The sequence below is a fragment of the Protomyctophum bolini genome (genome assembly GCF_963924005.1).
Source record: "Protomyctophum bolini genome assembly, chromosome: 3".
Taxonomy (NCBI): Eukaryota; Metazoa; Chordata; class Actinopteri; order Myctophiformes; family Myctophidae; genus Protomyctophum; species Protomyctophum bolini.
In genome coordinates, this window is record NC_137864.1 from 38,246,074 (window position 1) to 38,270,473 (window position 24,400).

A 24,400-nucleotide genomic window follows, 5' to 3' on the forward strand; every position below is an offset into this window, starting at 1 on the left:
GAACCGTCTATTTTTCTGGCGAAGCTATTTGGTCTGGAGGGAACTACTAGGGGATCTACTCTGGAGCCCTGGGGGACCCCGGTCAACTTGAGGAAGTTGACGTTCTCTCTAAAAAGAGCTAAAGAATGTTGTGGCAGAGTGGAAAAGGGGAGAAATCAATGATGTGTGGTATCAGGTGCCTATATAAATGCAAACATCTTGATGCTGAATGTATGTCTACCTCATTGGGGCATAAGACATGTAATATCCTATGATGTAGTTATAACACAGTCATAACACAGGCCTGGGCTCAATTCGATTGGCATTCAAAGTGCAACTTCTGACTTCAATTTATTCTCTTGTAGAAGAATAATTGACAATTTATTAATGCTAGATAGGTTTTGATTCAAATTCACTTTGTTGATGTACCGAATTGGACCCAGCTCTCAATGCATTGTCATTAAAAAACATTGTTATCATATAATAATAATAAAACAATAACATCAAATAACAGTAAGAAGATGGTAGAAGCAGATATAGTGGATGTTTTGTATCCAAAGCACCTTCATGATTTTCATAATGTGCAGTATGTTCCCAGTGGAGGATTCAGTGGCAAGTTCAAATGGTAATTAGAATATGATATAATTGGCAATTGCTTTGACAGAACTCCATGTACAGTAGCTGGTTCTACCATGTGAAAGCATATTCAGTGCATAATGTGATACACAACAGTCTCATCATACCAAACCAGTTCAGTGACAAATTATAACCAACTGTGAAGTGATCAAATTAATTAGTTGCTGTGCTGTTATTTATATAATCTTTACAGAGACAGAGACACACACGAGTAGAGAGAGAGAGAGAGAGAGAGAGAGAGAGAGAGAGAGAGAGAGAGCACATAAATTGACAGGGATACACAGTAGTCGAGACAGCCGGCCAGCCAGCCAGCCAGACAGACAGACAGACAGGGAGAGAGAGAGAGAGAGAGAGAGAGAGAGAGAGAGACATAGACATAGAGGCAGACACATAAGAAAGAGAGACATGCACAGACAGACAGATAGACACGGACAGGCAGGCATCAGTCAAGTTAGCTGAAAGACAGAACAAAACAGTGAGAAGACAAACTCAAAGACACACACACACACACACACACACACACACACACCATCCATTCAATAAACAATAAACACACACACACACACACACACACACACACACACACACACACACACACACACACACACACACACACGGTGCGAGTTTGAGCCACAATCTTCACAATTTCACACACCAATTGCACTTGGCTTCTCTCCACATTAATGCATTTTAGTAATCCGTATTCATGACGGAATGATTGCTTGTTAGCAATACTATTGACGCTGAAAATGATTGTGTCTCACACTCAAAACATTCACATAAAACCCCATCCAACTATGACTTAGTCACAACTCCTCTGAAATCTTCAAGAGTCAGTTCACCCAACATCATCATACTTTCTGTATTTTGTTTCTGTTTCCATTTCCTTGGGCTTGTTGGATTGGGCATGCCTCTCCTACATAATCTGTTTTGATTTGTGAGATTTGAGTAAATCCAAAGTGCCAAAATGGATCTATAGTTTCAGCCCCCTAGACTTAAAAGACATGCTTCCCCTCCTATTGCAGTGGTTCTCAGTGTGTCACATTTTTTACTTAAGTAAAAGTATAAACACTGAAATATAGAAATACTCTGTTACAAGTAAAATTCCTGTAATTAAAAATGTAAAGTACAAATGTAAAGTACAAATAAATAGTTGGTGCTTTGGGAGTACCAAAAGTAAAAGTACTCTTTATGCAGAATGTCCTATTTCAAGTTTCCAAATGTACAGTATACAAATCTTTTGAAAATAGTAGATGGGTCACATTGCGACGCATGTGAGCTCGTAGATCGGCTATTTTCAAATGGCCGAAATGAAGTGGTCAGTGCATGTTTTGTAACCTAAATCTACAAAGTAAATAGTAACTAAAGTGTTCAAATAAATGTAGTAGAGTAAAAGTACAATATTTGGATTTGAGATGTAGTGGCATAGAAATAAAAGTATTTTAAATTGTAAATATTCCAGTAAAGTAAAAGTACCTAAAAATGTACAGTACTTGATTAAATGTACTTAATATATCGTCAAAATCAATTTAATTACTTCAGTAAAACGGCTGTTCAAAAAATAGCAGATCTACAAGCTCACAATGTGGCGATTCAATGCACTGTATGTGAGCTTGTAGATCTGCTACTGAAAAAATATATCTTGGAAAAAACAGACCATTTTGGAATGTTTAAAAAAACATATTTTCAGATGGGGTATATATACTTATATTAATTTGGGGGTCCTTGACATGAAAAGGTTTGAGAACCACCGCACTACAATACCCGCCCAGCGGAGACCGAGAGCAAGTCTTCCATTTCCAGCCAGTCAACACTCTTGGGGAAGGGGTGAGCTGCTTCTTGAAGTGCAACCCCTTAAGGAACTCCCCTAACTAAACAAACCCGTAGTCATGGCGACCACCACTTGCTTGGTTGAGCAGAGGTGGTACCCATGGTAACAATAATATACAAACCGGCGTGATGCAGAGATCATCAGGGTAGGTGGATAACTATAACAACGAGTTGGTAGCCGCCATGCCCCATCCTGCACCCTCACATACGACACCACCCGCTGCTCTGACACCTACTGGTGACTGGCGGTTACTACCCCCCCCCCCCCCCCCCCCCCCCTGCTGGCCACACTCCCCATAGCATCCTTTGGCTAATAGTCCTAGTCCTCGTACTCTTTTGAGCAAGGCTTGAAATTAATATCAGCCGACGGCCCAAAGTTGCTGGTGAAACGTTTGACCGGCAACTCGTGGACAAATGATGGCAAATTCCCAGCGACCTGTCACATTTATGGGAAGGCACCCTGTCTTTAAAAAAACCCAAAATGATTCATTACCATTAATTACAGTTTAATTACCTGGCCAGAGAATGTCTACATTCTCTACTTGCCTACTCCGGCTAGCTGACTAACGAGGTAGTTTCACGCCTCGCTTCTGAGTTTGCAAAATGTGTTCCGTCATTAACTCATTACCTACCTATTCAAGAAACATGCTGTTTGAGTGTTTGTTAGATTTTTCTTCAAATTAGAAGGAGCACAATGTATAGCTTGAGGACTAAACTATTTTCTGTCCAATTAGAAAAGGCTTTTTTGTTTTGTTTTGTTTTGTTTGATCAATTCACTTTTTGATAGTTTTTTTTTCTATTCTCCGCCAATCAGGGGAAAAAAAGCTTTTTTTTGTTAGTATTTTTGCTTGAGTACTAAACTTTTAGAATGTCTTTTCCCACCCAATTTCTTAAGCTTCATAGACTATAGGTATAGTACAGTGTGAATAGGGTGAATGCAGCCAGGCATAGACTATAGGTATATGCTAGGCGGTATGCTAGTACAGTGTGAATAGGGCACGGCTTTGCAGGTTGGTTTTGGCAGCACATTGTTATACTGATCCACCCACCTTAATGGGGATCCTTTGGGCGTGGCGATGCCGTAGCCCTTGGAGTCCAGGTTGCCGCCCACTTTCATGGTGTCGCAGGGCTTCCGCTGCTCGATGTACTCGTTCATGGTCGACTCCAGCAGGTAGGCGTACTTGCCCTTGGACTTGCGCACGCGCAGCACGCCCTCCGCCGTCTTCTTGACGAACGGGGACGGCTCGGCCGACTTCATGTACTGCCACATCTTGTCGAACAGGGCGATCTTGGAGCGCTGGACGCATCGTTGGCAGATAGTGAGGGCAAAAAGGGAGAGTCAGAGAGACGCGATTACACGCACACATGTGCTGAAGGACAGGAGTAGAGAAAGTAACTATGTTTACAGACATACACAACCACAAATGGATGATACATGATGGAACTTATTTTAACACAAGACAAGGCCTACATCAAATGAAATGGATGAATGAGATTATGAATAAGATTGTGTGTCAATCAGGAATCAAGCAATAACTGAGACAGGCTTAGCAATTCTTACCCTGAAGAACTCCTTGGTAGAGCCAGAGTCCAGCGTTCCGTATGCTATCTCGGTCTGCTTGGCCAGGTCCTCAGCGCTCTCTATGGGCGACACCATCCTCTCCACTGTGAGGAAGGCTGCTAGGTTAGCAGTGTAGGACGAGATGATGATCAGTGTGAAGAACCACCACACGCCTCCTACGATACGCCCTGACAGAGACCTACAGAGACAATGATACATGGTAAACATATAGAACCAGTGTTGATTTTGACAGCAATTTTAGATTTCGATAGTCTTTTGATTGATAAAATTAAATTTTAGCCATGAAAATAGCAGATCTACAATAGCCTCGCGTTACCTGACACGAATCTGCAAAAAAAGAAAAAGAAAAAAAAGAAAAGCCCTCGGCGGGTATAGTCTGGCCACGTGAGGCTAGATCTACAAGCTCACAACGTGTCGCAGTGGGACATGTTTCGAGCTTGTAGATCTGCTATCTTCAAATTGGAACACCCGAGGGCAACAAACATGAAATGATTTAGTTACTGTACTCCCTCCTTAACTTAATGGCAAGATGGCCGCTGTGTGAATATGGTGAATTAATGTGGTACCACTGGTGGTCCCCAGACCACTGGTTGAAAACTACTGGCCTAGATACTTAAGTTAGGACAGCTTATTAGCAAGCGTTGCTATGCCAACCTTGGTGAGATGTCACAGCCCTGTCTCATGAAGGCGCCCAATGAGAACCAACCTTGGTGAGATGTCACAGCCCTGTCTCATCAAGGCCCCCAATGAGAACCAACCTTGGTGAGATGTCACAGCCCTGTCTCATGAAGGCGCCCAATGAAAACCAACCTTGGTGAGATGTCACAGCCCTGTCTCATGAAGGCGCCCAATGAGAACCAAAGAGAGTTGAAGATCCCAAACTCATTAGTGGATTCTGTCGTCAACGGCAACGCGCCGTCCTCCGGCTCCTCCAGCTGCCACTCGTACGGACTGAATCGGGACACCTGGGAACCGGCGATGCGGAAAATGGTAAATCTATCCAAGGCGCTTTACATAGATTGTGCATTACATTCACCAGATCACAAACACACATTCACACACCAATGGCAGAGGAAACCATGCAAGGCACCAACCTGCACATCGGGAGCAAGTGTCCTTGAGCATCTTGCTCAAGGACACTTCGACACTAACTCTGGGGGAGCCCGGGATCGAACTGGGAAACTCACGGTTCCCATCCGGCCACTCTACCCCTGATCAACTGCCGCCAGCAAATATCGGTGGTGTAAAGTAAGTACACTTACTCAAGTATTGTTCTTGAGTACACATTTTTGGTAACTTTACATTACTCTGGTATTTCCAATTTTCAATACTCTTTGACATTTTATACATTTGAAAACTTCTGAAACTTCTGTTTAATGAGTACCAGAGGATACGAGCTACTGTACTACTGTAGGTCACGCACATTTTACTAAAAGGGACGGTTTCGGCATGATCCGAATTTAGAATTCTGGACTTTTACTTGTAACATAGTACTTCTAAATTGCAGTATTGGTACCTTTGCTTAAGTAAAATAAATGTGAGTACTTTTTCCACCACTGCACAGCTCTACTCACCAGAAAGAGGACAACACTGACTCCTATGTAAGCGAACACGATGCACATCCAGATCTCGTAGGCCAGCGGGTCCAGGAAGGAGAACACTCCTGGCTTGGACTTCTGAGGTTTCTTGATCATGATGGAGATTCCCAGAGACATGAAGGGCTTGGAGAAATCGATCACCTCCTCACGCACCAGGGTGATGGTCAATGGAGCCACGGCTATGTCCGCTTTCTGAGAGAGAGAGAGAGAGAGAGAGAGAGAGAGAGAGAGAGAGAGAGAGAGAGAGAGAGAGAGAGAGAGAGAGAGAGAGAGAGAGAGAGAGAGAGAGAGAGAGAGAGAGACATCAAAGTCACGTTCTTCCCACAGATTACAATCACTTGAAAGCATGACTAAACCATTAAGACCTGAGGCTGATTCTAAAAATGTCTTCTAAAAAGCAGTGTTCTGAAAAAAGTGATGCTCAAACTTTTTCATGCCGAAGATCCGCAAAATTATGTCGTTGGCCGTGGTTAAAAATATGTGCTTTAAAAAGATCCGCACAATTTTTCAAGATGTTTCTAAAATAGCATATCTAAGCTAATAGTGTGGCACTTCGGCCAAAGTATAAAATAATACAGTGGTTAAAATGGTTGACCCCACTTTGAAAACCAATGTGACAGAGATTTAGCTGATCTACAAGCTCAACATGCGTCTGCGATGCATTGTGAGCTTGCAGCCCACACAACCAAGCATAAAACATATTTGTCTTATTTTTATTTTTTTGTCGACCAAATGTACAATAAATTTAGTCATATTAGTCACCGTGGCTTAGTTTATTTTGTTTTCGTCAGTGGAAAAAGATAAGTCGACTGACATGTCTTGTCACACTTACTGATATTCAGTACTAAAAGCAGAGTGTCTTACCCCATACACCAGCTCTCCAACCATGCCGTTCCAGATCTTCGTTTCTGCATCTCTCGCACCGTACTTCCCATCTCCCACAATCCTTAGCTGGTAGCGTATACCACAGTGCTTTGCGATCTCCGCAGCCAGGTCGACACAGTAGCCTTGTAGTGGAATTATACATATGCACGCACGCACACGCACATGCACACACACACACACACACACACACACACACACACTACATTTTAATTACAAAAACATTACAGAGTCATATACAAAATAATGCATAATGTAAGAGGCTGCTCTAGTGTTGAACATTTACAAATATTTAAGCATGGACAAATACTGTAAGTATTGAATTATTATGTCACAATATGTATGACAAATATCACAATAGTTTGTCAATGTCATGATTGTACACCATATGCGAAATGATTGATGCTATCTTAGAAGCATGCACGCAGATATCAATAGATGCATGCACGCATGCATACACACCTTCATAACGGTCATTGTCCTGAAACAGCTCTGAATTCTTCTTAATCATCACATAGGGAGACTCCTACACGCACACATGCGCACGCACGCACGCACACACACACACACACACACACACACACACACGCGCACGCGCGCACGCGCACGCGCACGCACACGCACACGTACACACGCACGCACACGTTGATTGGTACGAAAAACTAAAGCACACATACTTCCAGTAGGCCAAGGGAGAACTTCTAGCCTACATATTTTTGGTAACAGGCCACTGCCAGTTCTTATTTTTTTCATTTTTCATTTAATAAGCACAACACTACAAACATCATAAAGCAACAAAGACCTGTGGCAACGCAGTGAATGTACCAACCAAACAGCAGAGGAAGAGTTCCTCCAAATGCGTTGAGTGAGGGATAGGCCATATTCTAAGGAAGAGTTCCTCCAAATGCTTTGGGTGATGGATAGGTCATATTCTAATGCTTTGGGTGATGGATAGGTCATATTCTAATGCTTTGGGTGATGGATAGACCATATTCTAATGCTTTGGGTGATGGTTAGACCATATTCTAATGCTTAGGGTGATGGATAGACCATATTCTAATGATTTGGGTGATGGATAGACCATATTCTAATGCTTTGGGTGATCTATGGCAGTGACTGTCAAACCTTTTCATTTTCAAGGACCACCAAATTGGCATATAGGCTACAAACCCCTTTGGTATTGAATTTGCATGTCAACAAAAGCTAATTCATTATGACGGGGGACAATTTCACGGTAAATAATAATCTCTGCGATAGGATTATTGAGTGATATTATCGATTATCGTCCCATCCCTGTTCAGGAGTCGTGAGTCGGCCAGTCTCTGCACTCTCGCATCACTCACATATAAACACATCAGGCCAGTGGTTGACCCTTACCAGTATAGTGGTGACGATGACCGTCTTGTTTTCCATGCCGTTGGTGTCATTGGGGTAGATGTCCTGCTTGGTGACCACCATCTTGTCCACCTCGTTCCAGTAGCCAATCTGAGAGACATAGGCACGCACACGCACACACACACACACACACACACACACACACACACACACACACACACACACACACACAGTGCATTTATTTTTGTATTTGTTTGTTTGTTTGTGGGAATTATGCAATGCTTATAGACTACGTAATCTGGGTATGACTCACCTTCATGGGTCCATTGTTTTTCAGTTCCATGATGTTAACAGAGTAGTTGACTCTTTTGCCGTACTGATCAAACTGAATGGTCCCTGTTAAGCCATCCACGCGCACCTAGACACATGCACACACACACGCATAATTATATCAGTACAGTTGCTTTACACAATTGTTAGACTAAACGTTTTGTGGATGCTAATTAAGACAAAAAAGGAACTCGCAATTGCAAACAGTATCATTGAATGTAATAAAGCAGGTAAATAAGCACACAATTTGGCACCACATTGGCTGCTAATTAAATAGCCACAAGCAGTTAGAAAGAAGGTTCTTGGCGTCTTCAGAGAGTTGCTGGTAAGTGGATTTATAAAGCTATTATAAATGGCCATTGGCAAATGAAGAGAGTGACACCCATGTTTGCATACTGTATAGAGGCTATGCGCGTGACATCATCATCGTCTACTCGAGTGGCAAAAAAACCTACTTTCTGGCATTGACAGCACATACTGTACATCCAAACAGAAAAGTCCATGATTGCATTAAACATGGTTAAACTCACTTTGCCACTCACTGCCACTCACCCTCTATAGTCTGAGTGCACACCTCCCCGCGGGTATAGTGATTATGATGCTATATTAACACATTTAGCTGGGGACCCCCTGGAACCCCCTCAAGGACACCTGGGGGTCCCCGGATCACACTTTGAGAACCAAGGCGTTGTCACCTGTTTGAGGGCTCGCTCTATCTCCACCCCCTGAGCCCAGGGCACCGCCGGATTGGCCAGGCAGTCTCCACTGTTGCCCCGCCGACTCATGTCTATTCGCTGCTTGTGGAGGAAGCGGAAGGCCTCCGTCATCACCTGCACCGCGTCGTACGTGAGCGCTGACGTGTACTGTAACACACAAACGCACACATTCAGGGGCCCGTTAATGGGCGTTTTACAGTTAATATTTTGGACATCGCTGATTTCTGGCAAAGAAAAGAGGGGTTTAATTACTTAGTTTAAAATAATGTCAATGAACCAATATCATCCATGTATCGTATCGTCAACCATGTATCGTGATACGTATCATATCGCTGTTGAAATGTATCGTTACACCACTAGTTTCTGCCCAACAGCAGAGCTATATAGTTTGTTTAGAAACTTTAGATGTTAATAGAGACATATTGTGTTCCAAAAGTAGAGAAATCGAAGTAACACAGTTTGTCATCACCTATTTATTTACGTATTTATTTATTGCCTTTTCTGCCTTTATTAGATAGTATACAAATTAGTCGGACAGGAAATGGGGAGAGAGAGATGACACAGTCAGCAATGGAGGTCAGGATCAGGACTCGAACCCACGACACGCTGTCACGACTACATGAGCAGCCTATATATTAGGCCGGACCACTACGCCAGCCGTCCGGGCCCTGCTGGGTGACTCTTACCCGGATCTTGCTGTCAGCTCCAGGGTATTCCTTCTCCTCCAGGGCTTCCCAGCGCTGGTCAAACTTTGCCACCAAGGGATCGTCAAAATCCACGATCTGGAAGCCCGACACGTTGGCTCCACCGTACTGGATCTTGGACAGGTCACCGTCTACGAAGCCCTGCATGGGGATGATATAGAACAGTGCAGTGTTGATTTTGTAGACTAAAACTATGGCAAAACTGACAAAATAGCCCCACGCGCGTGCACACGCACACACACACACACACACACACACACACACACACGCGCGCTCGTTCAGACATGGTACTAGAAACATACAGTAGATGCCTAGATGGTAGTTTGGTCAGATGGTACTAAACCAGGTGGTCCTTGGCAACCAAATGGAAAAGTATTGTTACAAAATATTGTTAATAACTTAATTTACAAGAAGTCTACACAATTTGAGAATGTAGAAGAATTGTTAGAGAATATTGTTATTTTGATCACGTTTGCCTGTTATATCTCTTATGGTACCATAGCAATACAGCATGGACATGTAGACACAATCTTATCCAACACAATAGTAAAAGTTTTGGTTTTGAGAGGCTAAATCTCATCAAATGGTGGTCCGAACTCATGCCGAATAAGTAGTGGACCTTGATATGAAAAGGTTTTAAACCCACGGGACTGGACACAGACAGAAGATAGATAATGTATAGTTTGATCAGACAGTACTAGACAGTATAGACACATACTGTAGATAGATAGATATGTATAGTTTAGCCAGATGGCACTAGAGACAAACAGAAACTTACCAGATTAGCGATGATATAGTGGTATCCTTTCACATGCCTGCCAATAGTGATCACCTGGTGAAAATAAAACAAAACATACTTTAAAATGTGTACTTTCTTTAGTTTAGTAGTTTTCTGTGGATACTCTGGGAATCTCTGTGCATGCTCGCACTCACACACACGCGTTAATTAACACATGTTAGCAATGATTACTATCACAATGCAGAGACTTTTTAATTTAATGTTTTATTATATTTTCATTATTTAGTTATTATTTTTACAAAATTACATCAAATGTTCTGTTTTGGCCATAGTACATTATTTTAGTAAATTATTGATGCCATCCATTACCAGTCATTTTCTTGTATAAGTAATTTGTCACATATGCAATCGAATATTCAATGACAAAAACACAATTAGGCCTAAATAGGAAATCACAATTATTTGTATGACAATTTTGAATCTGCATAAAAAATGACAAATGTACTGTAGATGTAAGTAGGGTATTGGTTAGTGTAGCTATACCAACCTGTTCCATAATGTCTTTGACCTTGTCTTGCTCACAGTCCAAGATGATACGCCGTTCTCTACGGATCTCCAGGTCCTAAAAACAAACAAAGGAACAAACAAGGAAAATGTAAAAAACATGGTTGAGAACCACAGGAGATATTGTCAGAGGCTTCTATTAGGGAGCTGCGTCACCTGCCTTCACTTCATGGGGCCAGTCCAATGGCGGCTCTTCTACATAGACTTCTATTGGCACATAGTGGCAAAGCCCTGAACCAGAGTTTGACAGAATGCGCTGTAGTCTATGAGCGTTTGTCACTATTTCGAGTTACATGAACCACGTGACTGGTGCAATCCCCCCCCCCCCCCTCATTGATGCAACTCTCTAATAATAGAAGGCTCTGGGTACCAGGCACCAGGCACCTGGGTGTACAACATAGACAAATTGAGTCACCTTACGAATAAACGGTGTTTGCTGTATCGAGGAGAGTCTCCTACAGTGCATTCATAAAACGCAGTGTGTGCAAGGATCTCTAGGGTCTCTAGGGCCGTGGATAGTATATTCATGAAAGTGTGCGGTTTGTAGGAATGTAAAGTCTCTAGGGGTGTTGATAATGCATTCATAAAATGTGTTTTTTATTTTCTTTTTCTATTTTGTTATTTTTGAGCTGTGGCTAACCACTCCATTATGCAGCAATGCGTTTGTATGTCTGAGTACGGACAGCTGCAACACGTAAAGTCCCCGCCCTCCCAGCTCACTGGTCATGCATTGAAGGAAGCATGAGCGGCTCTCCCCAGGTTGGCACAGGGAGAGTAGCCTATACAGTCCAGGATTACAGGTTTAGGCAATTGGCAGATTTGGCACCGGGTGAAAAATGGTTTACAAAATTGTGGGATAAAAATGTAAGAAAAGAAAAAGGAAGACGACAAAAACAAACAAACAAAAAAATCCATGAATTCATGTCTCCACGGGGTGAGTACTAGTAGCCAAAAAAATAACCTCATTTTGGGGTGAACATTAACCTGTCCACAAGTTCACAATACAGCCTCCATCTGGAGGTGAACCAATCAGCAGCAGCTGTGGGCGGGATCTTGGTGAGACCGGTTGTGACACCATCGAGAAGCGCCCATTGCAATTGTGTTTCCCAGCGCCTTAAAATTGGAAAATCTTCTTCAATTCGTGAAAGCGACCTAACACTTTTAAAAGCCTACACGACCTACACATGACCTAAAACAAAGTGTTAAACCTAATGCTATCAGGCGTTCGTTAACACTTCTATCGTTTGTGGGGGTTGTTTACTTTCCTGCTGGCGGGGCTACTGTTAATCATGCACACACACGTCAATATGATTGACAGTCTATCGTCCCAACCAATCACCTGACAAGTAGCTTGGAAAAAGGGACGGCCTTCTTCAGCGATTGGGCTACAGATCATGTAAGTAGATTGTGAAACAAGTGTGAAGCAAGATTCTTCAATCTGGCTGTGAACTATGCCTTTATGTCCATTTCTCACACACCAGAGGGCTTAAGTGGTTCAAATGACAGGCTGTCTGAAGCGGTCTTGGACCACGAGAGGCTTAGTTGCAAGTTGTGTGTGTTTGTGTTTGTGTGTGTGTGTGTGTGTGTGTGTGTGTGTGTGTGTGTGTGTGTGTGTGTGTGCGTGCGTGCATGTGTACCTGGAACAGAGAGCGGTAGGCCTCATCCTTCCTCTCATCTTTCAGGTTTCCCACGTTAATGGCAGTGACCACCCATTTCTTCTCTGCTGCTGTGTCTAGGATGACCTGCAGTGTGGACAGACCTGCGCACGCACACACACAAGCACACAAACACACAAACACACACACACACACACACACAAGTTTTGATACTTTAAGTACGTACATTTTGATACCTTCACTTGTAACAGAGTATAGTTCTACATTGCAGTATTGATACTTTTACTTAAGTAAAACAACGGAGTACATTTTCCACCATTGACTGTATGTTACCTCTGTCGCTGTCGTACAGATAGGCAAACTTCTCCCACTTGTAGTACTCCACCAGGGACACCAGGGGGCCCTTGATGTCGGGCCTCATCTGCAGAACAAACTGGTTCATGCCCTCGGCAGGGAAGGACGGGGTGATGAAGGACACATGCAGCGTCTCGCAGAAGGACGTGATGGTGTTTACCGATTTCTTGTCGTAGAAGCCAAAGATGGCGTACACCCCGCGGGAGAACTGTGAACAAACTGTGAGGAGAGGAGAGGACTTGTTTCAGCAAAGGATCAAATATGGCCAAAAGATGAATGCAGTCAAACCAATCCTTTACACTAAAATTGATTAACTGTTGCTAACACTACTTCGCACGCGCTTGTAACTGGGTGGTCACCTTGTAACTGGGTGGTCGCTGTTGGTTGTTATAGAGACCATCCAATAACTGGGAGGTCTTCAGTTAGGGAGACCATCCCATAACTGGGAGGTCTTCAGTTGGTTGTTATAGAGACCATCCCATAACTGGGAGGTCTCCGTTTGGTTGTTACAGATACCATCCCATGGGAGGTCTCTGGTTGGATCCCATGCACAAGCCAAAACCTGTACTTGAACAGGACCAGGCAAGGTGCCCTTGAGCAAGGCACTGTCCTGCGTGATGAACCTCACCTGCTCATCACTGCATGTCTCTGTGGAGCACCAAGATGACTAAAAGAGTCACATCAAAGTCACACACTCAAAATACTTAAGAAAGGAACTGTTTGTGTGCGTGTGCGTGTGTGTGTGTGTGTGTGTGTGTGTGTGTGCGTGTGCACGCGAGGACGTAAGTGTGTATATTTAGTTGTCCTACTTTGCTGGCCTGATTCTTTGTTCTCTGAAGGAATAAAGGAATGAAACATCCTGCTTCATAATGTCTCCCTCAACACACATGCGCGCACACACACACACACACACACACACACACACACACACACACACACACACACACACACACACACACACACACACACACACACACACACACACACACACACACACACACACACACACAGCTCAAATAAATACGTAGGTTCGGTCCATTTGAACATTTGAATTTTAAATAAGATATCACATTGCAGTAAAACCTTTTTTTCTAAAACCTGCAGAAGTCTTGTTCTCTCTCTCTCTCTCTCTCTCTCTGTGTGAATACAGTTACTGGTGCTGTGAAGTGTTGCTCTCTTGCAGTGGTGTGCATTTACTCAAGTACTGCAGTATTTCCAATATATGCAGTACTTTTTACTTCTATCTCAGAGGCACATATTATACTTTTACTTCAGTGCAATTATTTGAAAACTGTGTTGCTAGTTACTTTGTATATTGTGAATATTATTGCGTCAGTATAGGTCACAGATTACTAAGATTGAAAACCTGCATAACCTGTCCGTCGCTCAGTCACGCCACCATTTTCGACAAAAACAATAAATCAAAATCTATCTGGAGCCACAAAGAAAATGTACGCATTATAATGCAGCTTGCCAGGCTTTATTATCTCCCGGGTTGCAACGAAACTAGGAGAATGTAGCATGCTTTCCCTGGAAATGTCTTTCAACGTTACTTTTTATGTTGTTTGATAGCTTCTCACTGCAGATTAGAAATACAGGCACTGTGAAGGCAAAAGCCTCTGTCCACGAACTGTTAAATCCTCTGTCTTTCTTTTTCTCCCTGTAGAAGCCATAGTAGCGTAGCAGGCAGCAGCCTCTCACACCAAACGGACAACCGGTTTGTTTATAATAGACACCTGGCTGGCGTGGCACAGAGTGTGTCGCCTGCTATGACGCAAATTTTAGTGTGTTGAAACTTACGTTTTCCAATTTTGTAAAAATGTGTAGAATAAATATTAAGAATGTTTGTCAAGTTTGGCCTCCTACAGAAACCATAAATGAAAAATAGTAATGTGAAAAAATAAACATTATACATTTTCATCGATTCTTTTTAATGCTACAGGGAGCCACTAGGGGTGTGCTTAAGAGCCACCTGTTGCCTGACCCCTGCCTTAGACAATCACAAGCTCACAATGTGTCACATTGTGAGCTTGCCGCTGGTGCCTGGAGTCTGGAGCCAGTGCCAACAAATGCACGAAACAGACCCTGTGATTTGCCACTGTGAACCGGAAGTAGTAATCAGTTAGTCATGTTTGAGTCAGACCCTAGTCTAGCGTTATATGTAAGTCTAGCGTTATATGCTAACCAGGAGGACACGATCAATTTGATTAAGCTCCTAACATCGTCCCTCACCCCATATCACCTCAATCGGAGCCTCTCTATAGCCACTAAAAGATTGCGTGTGCATGGATGGAGTTTTTGGATTTCAATGACGTCACACCATGGAAGCCTAGTGACGGAAAGCTAAAATACAGTAAATACGGTTAATACTCTTTTAACATTTCTCGTGTTCTCGTGTTTGGCACAGGAGAGTTTAATACCTAAACACAAGATTTCTCGAGGTTGGCACTTGGCATACATTGTCTTACGTACATTTTTATACCAATACTTTTGTACTTTTACTCAAGACATTTTGAATTCCGGACTTTTACTTACTACACAGTATTGATACTTTTACTATAGTAAATAATCTGAATACTTTTTTCCACCACTGCTCTCTTGCATGATCAAATGAATGATTCATATTTTAGCCTCATTTTTAATAAGCTTATCGTCTCACTCGGTCAGGTGTCCAAAACTGAAAATTAAAAATTTAATAAAAATAGCAAAAGTAACTTTCCTCTTCTACTTTGAAGAGATTTGAACCCGGTTTCCTGCGCAAGTGGTGAAATTTTTACCATTGACATAATAGAGTCTGCCTGCTTGCTCAGGGGATAAATTGAATCTTGACCATCAGCTCAAAATCTGTGTCAGAACCTGTGTCTAGGTGAGACATGACCTTTCGCAAGATCTAAATGTCTCAACAGAAGAGCTTTGATTCTAACCTCACTCCGCAAGATGGAACACGCTTGCTTCACGTTTGTTTCACAACCAACTTCTATCTGGGATCACTGTAGCCCAATCACTGAAGAAGGCCGTCCCTTATTTCCAAGCTACTTGGAAGGTGATTGGAAGATCCCGCCCGTAGCTGCCGCTGATTGGTCAGCCCCAGGCCGGGACGGTACACCGCCAACCCCTGAGCGTTTCCAGATGGAAGCTGTGTTGTGAACTTGTGAATCAATACCAACACCATCTGGCGGAGTCAGTTAACTTTGATTCCTCCACCTGCTCAATCTCTACATTATTCAACATTTCCCCTGAATGTTCAGTACTAATTTGTTGTTGTTGGTCACCCATTCCAGTCCCGTTTTCAGGTATTTCTTTCAGCATAAGTTCTATTGAATTAAGACCCGGGGTAATTTTTGCCCCTTGAATAAGGCACTGAATGGGCCTTTGGCAGGGAAGGGACTACAGACTGAAAGAATTCTGGCAGTAAATTGGTTAAAGATTGTTCCACCCTAAAACATGATCACCAGGTATTATTATAATATAAGGAGGAAGATATTTTTCAAAAAAGTGTACAGTATTTGTTAAAATGTAATTTTGTATGTGGACATGGTGATGGGTGGTGATCCACCTGAACTGAGGTTAGGGGAGGGGATGATATTGTTTTCACAGTTTTTTTCATTGGCACGTTTGATTGTCAAGGTTTCAGCCTCCAGGAAGAAACCACAAAGGGAAGACATCATTGCACATAACAACCACACCAAGGGGTCTAATTAAATACTATAGTCACCTCATAAAAACATGGAAAAACTGGAAAAAATGCTAAAGTGATGGCACTCCATCTTTAACATACTCTACCGTATACATTTTATAAGTTGCATCGTATTAACATACTCTGACATACAGATTGTAAAACGTTATAGTCTATTGTTGTATACAAAATTCCATTGCATACTGTACATAAAAAGGTTACACACACTCACACAGTACAGTAGTGCTGCTGCTTTACTACAGTATACATGAGTAAATGTATCTGGTTACTTTACTACAGTATACATGAGTAAAAGTATCTGGTTACTTTACTACAGTATACATGAGTAAATGTATTTGGTTACTTTACTACAGTATACATGAGTAAAAGTATTTGGTTACTTTACTACAGTATACATGAGTAAAAGTATCTGGTTACTTTACTACAGTATACATGAGTAAAAGTATCTGGTTACTTTACTACAGTATACATGAGTAAAAGTATCTGGTTACTTTACTACAGTATACATGAGTAAATGTATTTGGTTACTTTCCGACCGCTGCCAACTGCAGCAGTGGATCAGCATCATGTTTCTTGCAGGCTGCCAGAAGCAGAAACAATCAGTCCCACGAGGCCTTGTGGTTTACACAGTTTTACCTCTATACAACAGCTACCAGGACGTGTTGGACACACACACACACACACACACGCACGCTGCTTTTACCTCTTTACAACAGCTAAGACGTTTGGTCACCACACACGTCACTCCGTCACTCCATTCATAGGGCTGTCACCGATGATACCAATTAAGGCTCTGATCCATTCTGGTCAAACAGAGTCAGGGTGCTGCTATTGTGCATGTTGGCTCACTGCATGGAAACACTCTGCTGTATACAATCATTCTGTATCCCACTATAGATCAATACTGAGCCACAAAACAATTGTGAATCCATTGTACAGCATATTGGCTTCAACACTGTTAACATTATCATCAAATCACGCCGGCACAATAACCCTCACACATTAGATTAAAAATAAATCACACCAGTGTGAAGTGAGGGGCGCTCTTACATCATATCCTCATGTGTGTTAAAAACCTCTCCTGGAAAACCCATCCAAACAAAGAGCAGATCTATGGTGAACTGCCACCAATAGCAACAACCGTAGAACGTCATAGAGCGAAGTAAATATCAGATATCCTGCTATGGCGGCTCCCCCTATCATCCAGACCAGGGGTGATCTGCCAGTAGATCACAAACGCTGTGCAGGTAGATCACATTACATGCCCCTAAAAAATGTATTTAATTAAAATGTTGCCACTTGAATTAAGGTGACTTGATCGACATTTAGAAGGGCCTGTCAGCTCGAACCCACAATGTCTTTGTTTTCAAGATTGTTGTGCACAAACGTCAGTAGCATTACAAAGTTATATACTGTGGAGTAAGGAAACAGTGAGACAGGAGACCTTGGGTGCGTCGAGGTAGTTTACTCACTCTCACACTCAAAATATTACAGTACACACTGTCGGTAGAAAGAAAAACCCTACCAATTCCATTTTCCCTCTATTTCCCATTCCAAGTGTATTTGTCTTATGTCTTACTGTAGCCTATGTAGCGCCAGCGCCGCTATCATGAATGGTAAATGGTGCATTTATATAGTGCATTTATCCAAGGCGCTTTACATAGATTGTGCATTACATTCACCCACTCACACACACATTCATGGAAACCATGCAAGGCTCCAACCAGCACATCAGGAGCAATTAGAGGTGTCTGCTCAAGGACACTTCGACACTAACTCTGGGGGAGCCCGGGTTCGAACTGGGAACCTTGCAGTTACCATCTGGCCTCTTTACCACTGAACCACCGCCTCCCCCATATATCCGCCACAACCTCATACATATCCCCCTCATACATAATACATATCCTGACACAATCTCCAGGGACACTGGACTGACATTCCGAGAACTGGGAGCAGCGATGGCTGACAGGACCCAATGGAAAGACGTGGCATCTAGGATCTGGACGACAGTCGGAGGATGATGATTATCATCATACAGTACATCATCATCTCATTCCGGCCAATCACAAATGTGTGGTTGTGCGCCCTCACTTTTCTGTCTTCACTTTTGAGGGGGGCACTAGCCCCTCCTATATTGATTCTATTCGTGTAGATTTTTGTGTTACACAAACATTAAAGGTAGAGTAAGTGATTTCTCTCAAAAAACCTTAGGTTTCGTTTTTGCCTTGGGACCCAGCCTTTCATCCAATCAGGATAGAGAACCAAAAACGAAACCTAAGGTTTTTTGACCCCCAGGGGTTAACTGGGGACAGGGAGGAACTCATTATATGGTCAGCACACTCTATAGTAGGGAGGATTATCACAACAAAACAAAAAAATAAGTGATATTTGAATTAAGTGAAATCACTTACTATACCTTTAAATTCCCGTTGACAATGAATGGAGAATTTACGTCATATGTGGACGAGCAAATCGACATGTTACGTTATGAACATATACCATTATGAGAGCGCCCCTCACTTCACACGGGTGTGATTTTTACCCTCAACGTGTACTTCGCTCAGCCAATCAAATCATCGGTATGGGGTACACACAAACAGACAAAGCTGGGCATAGGAGAAAGAGGAAATCCAGGCACTCTGAGTTAAAGTGAAAACACACCCCCTCCCCCTCCTCCCTCTGACAGGCATCAGACAGGTAGTCTTTCATGCTTTAATTGATTAGAGAGAACACTAACGAGCAGAGAACAAGTTTGACACTTTTATGGCCCAATCAATCAACTCAGTGCACAACCACTGTGAAGATCAGGCTCTGGCTGAGCTCTCCCCCCTCCCCTCATAGAAAAACATGTCCCGGCAAGGGATTAATGTCAACATAAACAGTAGAAATGTCAACAACATAAACAGTGGAACCAAAACCAAAAGTATTTCTGCAAGGAAACACACCAGCACAAATAATATAGTGGCTGATGAAGGGAAATGAAGGCGTCCACAGCTGGTATTGTATGATAATGGGGAGGGACGTTAGGGGAGGGGTAGCTATGGTCCATAGCCTTCTACTGCTTCTACGATTCTGCCCTGCAGTATAAGGCTATGGGACTTTCGGTTTTAAATCTCAAATCGAAATCAGACCAGCCTCTCCTCTTTAGCGTAAATAAAAAGAACATTTTTGCTACTCACCAAAACAAAGGCGGGTTGTGTCATTAGAAAGCCTACTTTCCTTTTCCGTTTATACGTGTGGTGGGGGGCTCAGAGTGCGTCCACTAAGGAAAGTAGGCTTTCTAATGACACAACCCGCCTTTGTTTTGGTGAGTAGCAAAAACGCTAAAGAGGAGAGGCTGGTCTGATTTCGATTTGAGATTTAAAACCGAAAGTCCCATAGCCTTATACTGCAGGGCAGAATCATAGAAGCAGTAGAAGGCTATGGACCAGAGCTAGGGAAGGGGATGATTTTTGTGTGTCATTAAAGTGTTCCATTGTCATGGAATATGAAAAATCTGACAGACTTGTTTATTTCAATGACGTGATGGCGTGATGTCTGTAGAAAATCTGTAGGAAGTATACTGTCAAAAAATGTGTTTTGCAAAAGTCGGCCTCCTCGTAGCAATAGGCCCATGTGTGTGTGTGTGTGTGTGTGCGCGCGCGCACGCTCTACCGGACACGTACGTACGTACACATGCATACATACATACATACACACATAGCTCCGCATAGGAGTGGCTAGCACCACTCAGAAACCTCAAGAAAGCAGGAATGATGTTTTTGGGTGAATTGTCCAAGACAATGACATGACATTCATCACAGCCAGCCACTCTGAAAGGGAAGATGGGACATCGACTCCCAGGCTGCTTGCAGTGTGTGTGTGTGTGTGTGTGTGTGTGTGTGTGTGTGTGTGTGTATGTAGGGCAGGGCCGAGCGATGCTGCAGCGAAGAAAAAGGGAAAAAGCCGACGGCGCAGAACGGCTGACTGGGCACCCTGCCCCCACCCTGAGACACACGCACAACACACACACACACACACACACACACACACACACACACACACACACACACACACACACACACACACACACACACACACACACACACACACACACACACACACACACACACACACACACACACACACACACAATAAACATTTTTTTGCCGTATCATATACTTATAGCCACATGATGAACAGTAGCATACTGATTCTGGACATAAAGGCAAACATTCTACAAAATAGCTCTCCACTGTCTCCAGCTCTATAATAACCAGAAAATAAAATTTCTAGTTGGGTTATCAGTTTCCTTCAATCAGGCTGAAAGTTATTCAAAGGAAAAAATAATAATAATAATAAACCCTGGGCGAACGAGCCAGAAAAAGCATATAAGTGGGAGTGAACCTTGTATTTCGCTAACCAATGGCAGTGCACACAGTGCAGTCAAATGTGGCGGCGTTCTACTGGGGTTGAACCAATAGGAAGTCGGTGTCGGTTTCCACTGCTAGTTTGTTCCGCCTCTCTATGCCCAGAAAAGCATAGGGCTCTTTCAGGCTAGGTTGGAAGAAATCTCTCCAGAACAGATTCCACCATCTTGATTTGCGCATGCACCCGTGCGTGTGCGTCGCTTTTTATCTAAATCCCCGTCCCAGACCTAATTTCTGGTCAAAACAACGCTTATTGCACAGAGCATAGCGGTCGCTGTAATGGCGCTGGCCTGTACTTCTCATCAGCTATTGAGAGATCAACACCTAATCCGACAACACACACACCATTCAGTCAACATCCGGATCCGGTCGTGGTGTTTTGGATCTTCAAAATAAGATTTGAACGGGGGGATATCCTGGCATATAGTAATCATTCTTTAATATAATTTTAGAATTTTGTTATTTACAGTAAGCAAGGTAAACACATACTGTACATCAGACAGTGTAGTGCCTCATCAATCTAGGATCACAGATAACCTATAGATCAGTCAGCAACAGTTTGATATAAAAATATATATAATCTGTATATAGAAACTAGGATACCAAAATCTATACATTTAACCTTTGCAGCATGCATGGATGTGAAAGCTACAAGAATTTGAGCAATGCTATCTTTCTGTGTTTGCCCTGCCTATTGTAAGTCTCTGCTAAATGCCTATACATTTTAAATGCTATAGGAGTTAATAGTACACATTGTCGGTTTGGATAAATCCTCTGTGAAGTGCCCAGGCGTACTGCAGAGCTTTCTTCTGTTGCGATCCTTGAATAGTGGGTCACGTGTGTCACATCCGGCCACACTGCCACCCACCTATACACCCACCTACAGTATATGCAATCCTCTATATGCATGAACGCATGCATAGAGGATTGCACACTTTGATAAATGAACACAACTGATTTTACAGTGCACGCCATCGGAAGCAAAACGCACACACACGCACACACACCCACACCCACAGCACACAAGTGCATGCAGACAAGCATGCAAGTGCATGGCACATCGAAACATCAAATATCAATGTGTCAAGATAAGATATGGCTAGATGTCATTGTTTCAAATTACATGTGCCCCCCAGCACAATGCGTGACCCCCCCCCCCCCCCATCTCGCAACACACACGCACACACACACACACACACACACACACACGTGTGCACAGAGCATCCATGCATACTCATATTCACAGGCACATTATGCACACACATTACATCGATATGCATGATTCATGTACGCATGCGCACACACACACACACACACACACACACACACACACACACACACACACACACACACACACACACACACACACACACACACACACACACACACACGGCAGTGTTGGGCTGCCCTCCAGGGGGATTTTTTTCCACTGTGATTCTAGCTGTGAGTGTGATGCAGTGACTCTACTGCACTGCACTCACTGTAGGTAACAAGACATCACAATGACGCATATGTACACCTATACCTCCTCAGTCTGTCTGTCTGTCTGTCTGTCTGTCTGTCTGTCTGTACTATCTAGGCCAGTGGTTATCAACCTGTGGGTCGGAATCCCCACATGATTATTTTTCATTTATTGCATTTTATTTTTTGAGGGGGGGTCAACATGCTGTTGAGTGGTGCAACCACTCCAAGGAACAGCAATGTCTATGTTCACCTATGTGTTGGTTCACCTATCGGTCGGGGGGGTAGGACCAAGGGATTTGGGATTTGTTTATAAACATTTCGGTATTTGTTTATAAACATTTGTGATTTGTTTATAAACATTTGTGATTTATTTTTAAACATTTTGGGATTTGTTTATAAACATTTGGGATTTGTTTACAAACATTTGGGATTTGTTTATAAACATTTGGGATTTGTAAGTCTCATGGGGGGGGTAGGACCACTACCAGTTGACCTGTAGTAAGTCTCATGGTCGGGGGGGTAGGACCAAGGGATTTGGGATTTGTTTATAAACATTTTGGTATTTGTTTATAAACATTTGTGATTTGTTTATAAACATTTGTGATTTGTTTATAAACATTTTGGGATTTGTTTATAAACATTTGGGATTTGTTTATAAACATTTGGGATTTGTTTACAAACATTTGGGATTTGTTTATAAACATTTGGGATTTGTAAGTCTCATGGGGGGGGTAGGACCACTACCAGTTTACCTGTAGTAAGTCTCATGGTCGGGGGGGTAGGACCAAGGGATTTGGGATTTGTTTATAAACATTTTGGTATTTGTTTATAAACATTTGTGATTTGTTTATAAACATTTGTGATTTGTTTATAAACATTTGTGATTTGTTAAACATTTTGGGCTCTGTATAATATGTTGCCTAGGGCCTCAAAAGGCCTAGAACCGGCACTGCACCTATGTGTCCGCCTATGTGACGTTAATGAGCACCAGTATGACTATTAGTACCAGTAGGGGCGCTGTTGTGCCAGAAACAGAGAGAGAGATAGTGCTGCACGTGCTGCACTGTTGCCTGCTAATGAGAGAGAGAGAGAGAGAGAGAGAGAGAGAGAGAGAGGAGGGGGTGGGGGGGAGAGGGGAGTTGCACCACTCAGTTCACACGGGTGTGACTTTTTTTTACCACAATGGTACAAATGCAATTTTGAGGTGCTAGTGACTAGACTATCACTCTATCCAGAGTGACCGGTAATCACATAGAATGAAGAGAGACTCTCTCTTCATTCTATGTATGTGATTACCGGTCACTCTTCTCTCTTCATTCTATGTATGTGATTACCGGTCACTATGGATAGAGACGCTCTCTTCATTCTATGTATGTGATTACCGGTCACTATGGATAGAGACGCTCTCTTCATTCTATGTATGTGATTACCGGTCACTATGGATAGAGACGCTCTCTTCATTCTATGTATGTGATTACCGGTCACTATGGATAGAGACGCTCTCTTCATTCTATGTATGTGATTACCGGTCACTATGGATAGAGACGCTCTCTTCATTCTATGTATGTGATTACCGGTCACTATGGATAGAGACGCTCTCTTCATTCTATGTATGTGATTACCGGTCACTATGGATAGAGACGCTCTCTTCATTCTATGTATGTGATTACCGGTCACTATGGATAGAGACTCTCTCTTCATTCTATGTATGTGATTACCGGTCACTCTTCATTCTATGTATGTGATTACCGGTCACTCTGGATAAGAGTACTCAGATATAATAATGACATGTCCACAATAGGGACATATTTTTTAATGTCACATTGCAGGTTTACAGATGTACAACAGTGTGTGACAATATTATTTAAATTGTGGCACAACTGCATCATTTGCACTTTGAGGCAAGGTTTAAAGAATAGAGAAAGAAAGGAACAAAATATGTCCAATATTCTTAATCTAATAGGA

The 24,400-nt window shown here is 42.7% G+C and overlaps 1 protein-coding gene across 3 annotated transcripts in view; it reads right to left on the reverse strand.

Moving 5' to 3' along the window:
- The window catches only part of LOC308312540 (glutamate receptor 2-like), a 62,402-nt gene that overhangs the window by 15,369 nt on the left and 22,633 nt on the right, over positions 1–24,400 (reverse strand). For all 3 annotated transcript variants that reach the window (XM_080759157.1, XM_080759158.1, XM_080759156.1), the window contains exons 3-16: positions 12,845–13,084; positions 12,533–12,654; positions 10,879–10,953; positions 10,371–10,424; positions 9,575–9,733; positions 8,868–9,035; positions 8,156–8,260; positions 7,885–7,992; positions 6,970–7,033; positions 6,490–6,632; positions 5,602–5,817; positions 4,838–4,992; positions 4,007–4,205; positions 3,495–3,742 (exon numbers count right to left, since the gene is read on the reverse strand). In XM_080759157.1, the coding sequence (XP_080615283.1) occupies positions 3,495–3,742; positions 4,007–4,205; positions 4,838–4,992; positions 5,602–5,817; positions 6,490–6,632; positions 6,970–7,033; positions 7,885–7,992; positions 8,156–8,260; positions 8,868–9,035; positions 9,575–9,733; positions 10,371–10,424; positions 10,879–10,953; positions 12,533–12,654; positions 12,845–13,084 (2,056 nt within the window). The remainder of the gene's footprint in view (positions 1–3,494; positions 3,743–4,006; positions 4,206–4,837; positions 4,993–5,601; positions 5,818–6,489; positions 6,633–6,969; positions 7,034–7,884; positions 7,993–8,155; positions 8,261–8,867; positions 9,036–9,574; positions 9,734–10,370; positions 10,425–10,878; positions 10,954–12,532; positions 12,655–12,844; positions 13,085–24,400) is intronic.